Raw genomic sequence first — 11,075 nt, forward strand, 5'->3', positions numbered from 1 at the left:
AGTGTGCTAGTATCTCATCTTTACAGCTTGTGAGACATCTACAAGTAAACCACTTTTAAACTGAAATCAAAGTAGAGCCTGCGCTGGTTACTCCACAGGTCTGAAACAGCACTTCTGTTTACAACAACACTGCTTTGATGCAGCCTCTGAGAAACCCTCTCTGAGGCCAAGAATGATACGGTAACCCTTGATCTTGAAATATTATTATGGAAAGACAGATTTGAATGTTGAAATTATGCTTTAGTTTCAGAAAATACTGCAAGTTAAATAGTGCTAAGACCCCTCAAATTCCCAAGAATATTGACAGCTACTCAAGAAAGGAGAATAAAATAGAACAGAGTTAAGATTGCTTTGAAATCCCTCTACATGTTTGGAGAAACGTGACATGTGCAAAATTTTAGCTTCTGGTCAGAATGCAACTTAATGATTCAGCAGTTGGTCTCCTCTGAAAGAAGTTCCAACTACTTCCAACTTACGTTTATGCAAAGGTAGAAGATTTTTGAAAAGTCCAAAGCAAATTTAGTTTTATTTCCTCCCTATTTAAAGGGAAGAAAATGCTTATGTTCTAATTTGGCTGGCAGAATTTTTCTCTTCCTACCAATTTTAATTAAAATTACAATCAAGGCAAGGAAATATTTATTTTTCCTGCTTTCTCTGCATTATCTTCTCCACTCCCCCTGCCCCCTCTTTTGACAAGGGCTTTGCAGTCATCAGGAATGGCACTTCACTCACCTGTGGATCTCCTCTTGTTCAGAAGGGACTGGCAGAGAATGACAAGTGTGAAAAGGAGGACGCTGATGATTCCTATGGAACACACGAACACTGCGTACACGTAAAGATCTGAAAGCCAAGCACAGAGGATGGTCAGTGCTGCAGCTGATGCTTCTTGATGATGGGACAGGAAAAAAGGTACAAGATCTAAACAGACTCTGGTCCAATAGATTTAAGGTAACAGATCAGAAGTAGTTTAACCCTCTTGAAACTTTCCTAAAGTATCCTGCTCAGTTTGAAATTTGGTTGAAGTCTGCAAAACCACAAACAGGCATAACCGCGCTTATGAGCTGTGACTTTCAGGAGCAAACAAAGGACTGGTTTGGAAATCTTTTGAGCAACAACTCAAAACCCAAAAGGACTTCAGTTGGGTTATTTCCCAGCTCAAACAACTGTAATTTCTTTTTTTTTTTTTAATAAAAGAAAAAAAAACAAACACAGACAATGAAACAAGAAAAGTGGCAGTGGGGAGAGTGCTGAGTGGCTGGGGAAGGAGAAGGAAGAAAGCCTGCAATTGTTTCTTCTGCTGGCAGCACTGGCTTGGAATTCATATATGATTATTTTTTTCTTTTTTAAACTACAGCCTTAGTTTCTCCCCATGGCTTTTATTCAGGTGTTGTAACATATCTCCAGTGGTTATTTTCCCATTGGCCATAACAGATATACAAGAAACTGAAGCTGGACTCTTCCATTCTCTTTTGTCCAGTACCTCTTGTACTTTGTGGGACAATTTCTCAGGCAAGGCTGGGTTTGCACCAGAACTAGCAAAGTTGGTCCTGGTTTGGGGCACTTTAGTTGTCCTGTACATTGGACTAAACTAACATCATGTATAATCACAGTAGCAGTTAGATGTAGCTTTACCTTCAAAAAACTTCCAAGCTTCATGATTTTTCTTGAAAGTGGGATGATCAGAAGATTTTGATGAAATCACTGAAAAAAAAACAAACAAGACATGACAAAAATTGAAAAATTTGTGACATAAAAAGTTTGAACTTCTTGAAGTACATGTATTCTGCTTTAGACTTTAGATCCCAAGATCTTGCTTTGTCTAATTGTCTTCTGATGAAATAGTTCAGAATTGTCACAGAATTGTCCTGTTTCAGGAGGATGGATGACTGTCTATATCATAACAGCTGTACATCCTCGAACCAGAATCCAAATGCTCTGACTGCTGAAGCATTGTTCAAAACCCTCTCTCCTCTCCTCAGCCAGATTGTTTATGCATGCTGATATTTTTTATGATATCAGATTAGATGACATCACTTAGGCCAGTTCTATGATATTTCTTTCTCTAGCAATCACTGCAATGAAATGGGAGTCTGGTAATGTCCTCCAGATTGCCAGTGAGGTCTGAACCTCCAAGAGAGCTTCATGTGGCAAATCATTAGAGAACAAGGATTTTATGGGCAAGGGAGTTCATTAACAAGTGCCCTGCACGTATGTGAAGGGTGAGGCTAGATCAATGGATATGCAACTTTCAGGACTAATGAAATCTAATGGGAAGCTCATGCTGAATATTGTAACAAATTACTCATCTGTTACATGAAAGCATCACATGTGTAGATTTTTGGCAAGTATTTCAGGATAACTTCCCTGAGAATGGGCTTTTGTCCATTTTGGGAAAAAAAAATCTTGCATCCTTGTATCTTGAAACATTTTTACTGTTAGGAAATGCCACATGTAACTAATATTTAAGAAGTCAGACTTTCTGCTATGGGAAATTCTGATAAATAAGCTTCCCAACAAGACAGATTGTTGTGATCATCTACTTGTTTTTGTTGTCCATGCCAGCAGGATTATAGTTGGACTGACTAATTTTCTGTTTGTCCTCCTACAAGTAGTCTCTTCTCTTGAATTGTAAACCATTTGGAACATGTCTTGCTCTTCCTAAGATATGTGCAGTATCATGAGGGATTGCCTAACTGTAAATGATGTTTTTGGGGTGCTGAATACTGTTCTGAGAAAAATACTGATTATTTTGATTTTTCTCATAGGAAGGGGATAGAAGAACCATTTTTATGTTGGGGTTCTTTTTGGTTTGTTTTTTTTTTTTTTTTGGTCTCTGATAAACGAGGGTTTTTTGTGTATTCCCTACCATAATTGACTTGGTTTTAGACTATTATTGATGACACAAGCCCAGCAAGAGATGCCTTTAATGAGATTATGGGGGAAGGAGAAAAGGTTGAACTTATCTTAGAACTTATCTTAGTGTGGCTGGATTAGGAGGCACTTCTTGGCAACACGAGCACGTGGATTTCTCTTGGTTTTACTAACAAGATTTAACAATAGCCTTACAAATGCTATCTAATGTCTTGTATTCACAACACTGAAATGGGCAAACTGCAACTGTTCAAATTTCAGGTGGGCCTTCTGGAAATATTACAGATTTGCTGTAGTTGACAAGGGTGCAGGAAGAGAAAACTGTAAGGACTCCATCTCCACAACAAGGCTTCTTTTCCAAAGAAATGTATTTTGCCCCTAAAGTAGAAGCCAGATATGTAACTAAAATTTAAATGTCATCATTACATGGTAAGGAATGGTAGCCTGTAACTCAATTGTTTTTATGTAAGTCCAATATTTGTATTTCTACAAATTTATGTGTTGTGACAAAATGCATTTACAACTTATTAATGGCCTATGAAAATTTGCACAAGCAAACTTGCTAGCACATAACAAAATTTGAATATATTAATGGCAGTAGATACTACAGATCCAGCTGTCAACTTGCTTCAAGAGCAAGTTACATTTTGAAGAAGTAGAATTATCCTTTTCTTTTCCCTCTGGAAAGCTGCATCTTGCACAGTAATCTCTTCTTTCTGTGTGAATAAATCTTTTAAAAAAGGGACTGTTCTATTTCTGCCTCTGCTTGATGTGCAAAGTTTTAAGAAATTTGTCTGGGGCTTTAGCATAAAGACACTATTTTGAATTTGGGCATAACTGCAGACGCATTACTGGAACAAAATGTTAGGCAACACAGCAACTGTGATGTGGTGGAACACTGCTACCTTATTTGATAAAGCACAAGCAGTACAACTTAAGTATCCAAATGCTTCAGGCAATTTGTATTGCTCCTTTTGTTTCATCCTGGGTCTAACTGTAATATAAGTAAATCCCTTTGCAATAAAAAGTGTAACTGATCATAATGTAAAATACAAAATGCGTTTGGAATAACATTTCCTTGAAAAGCCCAAGTGTTACTGTTGGGAAAACTGGAAACTTTATCAGTACTTGGGAAAGAGCTACCTTCCCTCTGAAGCACAGCAAGTACTGTACACTCAGGGTGCATCAGGCAAATGCCAGCAAAGGTGGTCCTTTGCTTCCAGTCAAGAGGCTTTAAATAGTAAAACAGTTGCTATGACATTTAAAGATATGCAATATTTCAGATATCTTTTGGTGTCTTTAATCTAGGTTTAGAGTTAGAATAAATATGCTTTTAAGGGGCCAGGGTGGTTGTGGTGTTTGCCTCAGATCCCCGCAGGGTGTCAAAAACTCTGTACAGGCTGGCCAGTATCTCAGGTTTCCTGCTCTGCTTTGGGTCATTTGAAGTGGAGAGCAGCAACACAGCTGAGCAGACAGTGTGAAAATGATGAAGTCATGAGGTCTTAAATTCCTGATTATATATTCATAACTCATACTAGAAATCTGGGTAGAAATATTATTTAAGGACTGGACTGAAAAATTATGGATTTCTTTCTTTTCAATAATTCCATTGATCTGAACTCCCATAGTTTAGCTATGAAAAGTAATGAGAGGTTTCAGTGTTATAACTAGCAATAGCCTGAGAAGCTATGAAAGATGTGGTGTCCCTTTGTGAGGAGGAGTATGACAGGTGGGTGACAATATTTTATATTGCTTTTTCTTCTATTGCCATTTACCTGGAAAATGCCATTCCGTCTCCAAGAACTCCTGACAAATCCAGATGTTTCTACTACAGGCATTTAGGATCTTATAAAGTGAATGAGGAAATACTCAACACTGCTCTCTGGAATTATCTTTAAAGTTGTCCCTGTGAGATACCAATTTTTCTGTTTATAGAGACAAAAGCAGAGGGGTAGTTTGCCATCTAGCACTGATGGCACAGCTGCTAAACAAAACCACCTCTTCAAAGGAGTTTGTTGTTGAAATTCAACTTCACCCATCTCTGAAATTGTGAGTGTGGTGACTTAAGATTTGAGCTAATCTATCCCAAAGAAAGGCTTGTTTCCAACTTGGTTCACATCTGCCACTTGTTGCTGGTCATTTTATCCAAAGCTCAATACCAGCAAGCTGGCCATTGCTATTCTAGCTCTGCTTTCTGGCTGCAGGTGGTATAAACAATAGTACTGAAGTGATAGGAAAAGTGCTACTTACCAACTGCTGCTAGGCTAGAACTAAGACCAAGGGAAACACTAAGAGAGAGGCAAAACATAAGCTGAGTATTAGGTTTTCTTCTCCTATCCACAGATTACACTCAAAATAACTAAATTCAAATGTCTTATGGGTGAATTTACAAGAAAAAAAAGGGATCACAGGACAAGAAGTTATAGACTTGAAATCAGTAATCTCTCACCTCTTATTTCAGTAGCTGCTGTACCATTTGACCATGCTGTCCACTTATTTCTGTGTTTGCCAATTTCCTGTACTTTGCATATATAATGTCCTTGATCTGTTTGCTGGAGGCTTAAAATAAGAAATTTGTACATAGTTCCATGTTTCTCTTTAAGAAGATGAAGTCTTTGCTTGTGAAAATGATGAGTATAATTTCCATAATACTGGACAGACCCAAACTTTGTCATTTTGATCATCAGGTGCTCCTGGGCAGGTGATGCAGCGAAGACCCACCGCACAGCCAGCAGATTGTCTGTCTTCCTTTTTTGAGAAATGTGGCAGTAAAGGGTAGCATTATCCCCCTCGGAGTATTGCACTGTTGGTCCAGGAGAGACCGTCACATTTAAAGCCTCACAAACATCTGTAAGGAAAGAAAAGTTGGTGAGAATCCTTCACACTGGCACAACAGCACCATAATCTGCCCCAGCATGCAAGCCCACAGCAGGTAAACTGATGGCATCTGTTTAGTGCGCAGTAATTTAGTGACCTTGTAGAACCTGACATCATCTGCCTCTCTGAATGTTAAGGATGGCATGAGGCCCTCCTTCAGTGAGCCTGCCCCAGCATTTTTTCTGTCACTGATTAATAACCTAGAGCTGACATGGAGACCTTGCTACTGTCACAGGACCAACTTCACATAATCTTTTATCAGTCTTTTAACAGCTTTGGAAACTGCTCTGTGACCAGCTCTTCCGACAGCTTGCATCTTTCTTAAGACTTCCAGGCTAAATCGTTTCAATAACCAGTTTATGCTCATTTGTTCCTGTGCCAGCGTTAAGCTTAAAATAGTGTTTTCTTCTCTAGAGCTTACTTCCTGACTCCATATACAAAGCAATTATCTGGCCTCAGCCTTTGCTTTGTTGAGCTAAAGAAGACAAGCTCTGTTAGTCTCCTCTAGTAAAATAGTGTCTTCCCTATTCACCCTAACAGCCCTTCTCTGCATTAGTTACATTTTAAATTTTGATTGTAATTAATTATTATTTTTATGTAATTGACTGCAGTTACAGGCAGTGTCTGGAAAGTTCTCCAATGTCCTGTGGAATACTCACAGTACTTCTCAGATTTGACTGGGATATACCTTGCCTGTTATATCCCAGAATTATCTGTCCTTGTTCACTTTCATATGTGATTTTATGTCAGGTGACAAATAAATAGCATAATTGGGTGTTTTCCCTTCTTTGTCATTTCCAGATCAGTCACCAGTGTATCAAAGAAATTCTTACTAATCCCCAAGAATGTGACTTTGCTGTACTAACTTCTGCTCCACTTCTGTTACCCCATCCTCAGTTTTTCCTATGTGCTCTCCTCTTTTTGCCTCATTTGATAAGGTCAGCATTTTAAATGTGCATTCTTCTGTCTACTTCTTTTAGACATCATTTGTGCAGACCTTCATACTGTTTCAGAACATCATACTGCTCCTTAGATTATCACTGGAAGCCCACTGATTTCTCTGTATCCTACAGTTCTCCATGTCCTCTGTTTTAAGTAATGATCTCCTTGTCAAAATCAAATGGTCATCTTAAACCTGGGTTAAATTCATCAGACTAGTTTTTCTGACTACAAATTCAAGTTAATCTGACAGTATTTGCATGACAAAATATGACATGAGATGATATCAGGACAAATGATTATTTCATTGTTGCATTAATTTCTGATTCTTGTCTTTAATGTTCTTCATCCTAAACCATCACTTAGACAAGTTCTTTGTCTCTCTGCTTTACATCTAACAATAGGTGAAGGATGAAAAAATTGTCCATAGCTGTTAAATAGAGGAAGATTTCCCTTTCCTGACCTAACTGATTTATATTGGACTGATTTTCTGAGGCATGGGAATCAACACTCATTTTATTTCCTTCCTGATGCACGTTAAAGTCCTGATTAGTCATATCAGAGAGTGATCTGTTTCTGACCAATGCTCTACTGTGGCAATGTGTTCCCTAAATGCCTTGTGATGTGTAATCTACTGGTCTGAGGGCATCCACCAGAGAAAGAACCATATTCCAGCAGTGAGCAAGCACTCCCTGCAATGCACTCTGCAAAGCATGAAACATCCTCTAAACTGTGAACTTCCTGTTATGTGAATACTGTACTGTACTCAAATACTAATGAGAATTGCAACTCTGGGAAAATGATTTTTTTTCATTTCTGGACACTTTTCTAGCACATCAGCAAGGAACATTTTAACAAAGGGGATGAGTGTTTTGGCAATGACTATTGTCTGACATCAGCTCCTGAAACACAAACATATATTTATCTTCAAAATAAGCAAGTAAAGTATTTCCATTCTATTTCTGAAGGAGTTTTGGAGACAGAGACACTGGTTTTACAGTCCCAGTGAAGCAGTGAAAGGAAGTGGTGAATTATATCACCTTACATACAGTAAATCCACTAAACTAAAGTTGCATTGCAACTGTTTGGAAGAATTCCGAAAATTAATAGTATGATAATTATTTTGTGCCACTTCCATCAAACTCTCTACTGAACGGCATGTTTATTCCAAGTAGATGTTTTTTTTTTTTTTGTTATGAAGGTGAAAATATTTTGTATTAAGATCTGTTTGGGTTTTTTTAAAAAAAAATTTTGAGGAACTACAGCTAAGCATGGATGAGGTTATTGGTAAAATTATTCGTGCATTATGTTTGTGTCTGCAATTCACATAAATGCCAAAGTAAGAGGTTATTTTGGATTGTAGAAAGCATAAAAGTAGAACAGGATGTTGAAATTTAAAATTAAGGCTGAATCCCACCAAAAGCTTTCCAGGCATGAAACTTCAGTTATTATTCTCTGGACTTACCAGCCTTGGTGCTTTACCAGCAGAAGGGAAGCCAGTAAATGGCTGTCTCTGCTATCAAAATAAGATTAAATTTGGAGGTTGTGCTGCTTAGTAAATAAGGAATAATTTTGAGATTTTCAACACTTTTTGGTGTCCTTAAACGTACTTCAGCAATAAATCTTTAATAAATCATTTACAGAATTATAGTTTGGGCAAATGAAAAACACAGACCTTTTTTTCTACTGAAATTATGAACATGTCATGAAAACTAAAGAAAAACAATTATGTCATTTTCCTGACATGTGAATTTCTTTTTTAAAAAAGCTGGCTAGGAGTAATTGTGAAATACAGTCCCAAAATAAAAGGCAAAAATAAAAAGAAATCATTGCTTAATTCCAAACTAGGCAGAACATAGTGCCAAGAAGTACCCAAGAGAAAATGCAGAGGAAGTCAGATATGGTGATGATGGATGCCTCTGTGAGAAGATAAAGCAGCATTGTACACGGAGACTCTGATCCCTTTCTAGCTGTTTAAGACTCATACAAACATTGGTATTTAATACCTAATGCTTCTACTTTTCCTTTGGGGACATGCCTTTTTATAGGGACATACCAAATTTTGCATCCTTCATGTTACTGATCAGTGGGAACCTATCTCCTTATCTTCCTTCTGTGGCTCCCATTGGTGCTGCTGCACAAGTACAGCAATGGGGAGAATTTTGGAAATCTCATGCTGCTTTTATCATGGTATTAGCTCATGCAGAACAGGGTCAGGTGATGCTTTATATAAAGCAGAGAAACAGTGTCCATTGGACTTTATCCTCCTACTGCCATTGGGGGAGGAACAGTGGATTTTGAAGGAAACAGTTCATTTACCTCCTATGTGGAAAGCAAAACCCTCATTCAAGGCTCTCAGACACCAGTGGGCATGTTCCTCCTGTCTTTAGCAGGCACTGGTCAGCCCCAACATGAGGTTTACCCTTGTAATGGGCTCCTTGCCAAAAGCAGGAAATTTCACAACATAAGAGCAGGCTTGTGTGCCAACATAGCACTGAATTTCTAGACTTCAGATTGCTGTTTCAAGTGAGGAATCACTGTTTATCTTCTTCTGCCTTCCCAGAATAGTACGATGTAGCCATTCAGGTGGAGCTCACCACAAGAGCTTCAGTCTCGTTTCTGCTTGGAAAGGAAAATTATTTATAGAATGGGGAGGAGAGAGAGTCACAGACTTGGTGATTTCTTTGCAGTGTGCTTAACCACCAAACTTCTTTTTGCAATGAGCTTGCTTAGTTGCTCGATCCCACCATTTTAGCTGTTTGCTTCTCTGGTATGTTCCACCAGCATGTCTCAGCACCCTGTGGGGACCCAGGAAAGATGAATGCTGCCTAAGCTCTGTTTTAAAAAAATCCCACTTTGAAAATAGTCCACTTCTGCTTACACCAGTTCAAGTCCAAGAATTAACTAGATTTGCACTTTGATGTCTGCCATGGTACACAGCACTGTCAGGAGTACCAAACTATACTTCTAGCACCCAGAAACTTGTTTATGCCGGGGCCACTCCCCTCTGTCTGTGCTGGAACAGTGCCGGAGGATTTACAGTGGCCAGTGAGTCCTTACATGTGGTGTAAATTTCAGCAAGGCTATGGTTTTTTGGGAGAACACCAGTTATTCCAGTTGAGATAGGAGTGGAGCTGTTCCTGCGCACAGCTGCTCACAGTCCAGGTTTAGTGCTGTATACAGGCCTCTCTTTCTTCCTCCTTGGGGCAGAATCTACAGAATCTGCAGCAGAATTCTGCCGATGGGCAGAATCTACAACCCAGCCTCCAGTGCTGCAAGGACAGACAGCTGGGGGACTGGAGGTGGTTACCTTCTGATGTCAGCTTTGCATGACCAGAAGCATATGGGATGGCTTTTATCTGTGTTGTAGTTTGTTCAGTGAAGCTATGCTACTGTCAAAGCTTGATTTCGTTTGATTTCTTTACAATTAAAAAGAGCAGATGAGCCAAGGAGAAACAAAGCTCTTTCTTTAAATGAAAATAATTAGGAGCTGGCTAGCAAGAGCACCAAAAAAACAACCAACAGTTTTCAGCTGAACAGATCTGTCAGCAAGTTTCACAAGTCAGAAGCTCCCCCTCAGAGAAAGCTTCTGCATTGACTAAAGATGGACTTGAACCAAACCTCTGCCTCCACCACCTCCTGCCCTTCTGCAGTGCAGTTCAAATTCAAGTTTTTCACTAGCCTTGAATGAACAAGGCTTCCCCACCCCTCTGAGCTCACTGCACCTGGAAGTTCAGACCCAGACTCTGTGTCCGTTCTGCAGCTTCAGGACACACAACGCTGTCCAATATACCTTTGCTTCTAGAGGCATGAAGGGTCTTAAAGGGAGGGCGCTTTTTACAAGTGACCTACAGGCTCCATTCCCACCTGACGCCAACAGGATCAGGGCACCTGTGGAATAAAAACGCCGAATCTCCCTTTGCTTCGGCTCTGCCTGGCACAGAAGACGGCCCGTTTCCATGAACTTGCACGGAGAGGGCTTTCTCCTCTTTACAGGATCCGGTGGCTGGGAAGAAGCGCTGCTGCGGGGAGCCGGGGGAAGCGGCAGCGGGCCGGGGTCGGGCCGGGGTCGGGCCGGGGTAGGGCCGGGCGGGTCGAGGCTCCGCAGGATCCCGGCTCCGCCCGCCCGAGCGGCGCTGCCGCGCCCCGCCGCTGCGGGACCCGAGCGGGGCTGCCCGAGGCGGGGCTGCCCGAGGGTCCCGCCGGGCCCAGGGGAGGGGTCGGGCCCCTCTGGGCGCTTACCTGGGGCCGAGGCCGTGGCCAGCAGGGCGGCCAGCGCCGTAGCCAGGAGGCGCATGGCCCGCGGGGCGCCGGCTCCCGTCCCGTGCCCCTCCGCCGAGCTGCCTCGCTCCTCTCCTCCCCGGCCTCTCGCCTCCTCCCCGCCCGGT

General features: G+C 40.8%; 1 protein-coding gene across 1 annotated transcript in view; it reads right to left on the reverse strand.

Annotated features, from left to right (window-relative positions):
* VSTM4 (V-set and transmembrane domain containing 4) overlaps window positions 1-11,075 on the reverse strand; it is a 31,833-nt gene extending 20,758 nt beyond the window's left edge. The window contains exons 1-4 of the mRNA XM_064430762.1: window positions 10,930-11,075; window positions 5,321-5,719; window positions 1,633-1,701; window positions 733-840 (exon numbers count right to left, since the gene is read on the reverse strand). Of these exons, the coding sequence (XP_064286832.1) occupies window positions 733-840; window positions 1,633-1,701; window positions 5,321-5,719; window positions 10,930-10,984 (631 nt within the window). The 5' untranslated portion in view covers window positions 10,985-11,075. The remainder of the gene's footprint in view (window positions 1-732; window positions 841-1,632; window positions 1,702-5,320; window positions 5,720-10,929) is intronic.

Source organism: Passer domesticus, chromosome 8, assembly GCF_036417665.1.
Source record: "Passer domesticus isolate bPasDom1 chromosome 8, bPasDom1.hap1, whole genome shotgun sequence".
Taxonomy (NCBI): Eukaryota; Metazoa; Chordata; class Aves; order Passeriformes; family Passeridae; genus Passer; species Passer domesticus.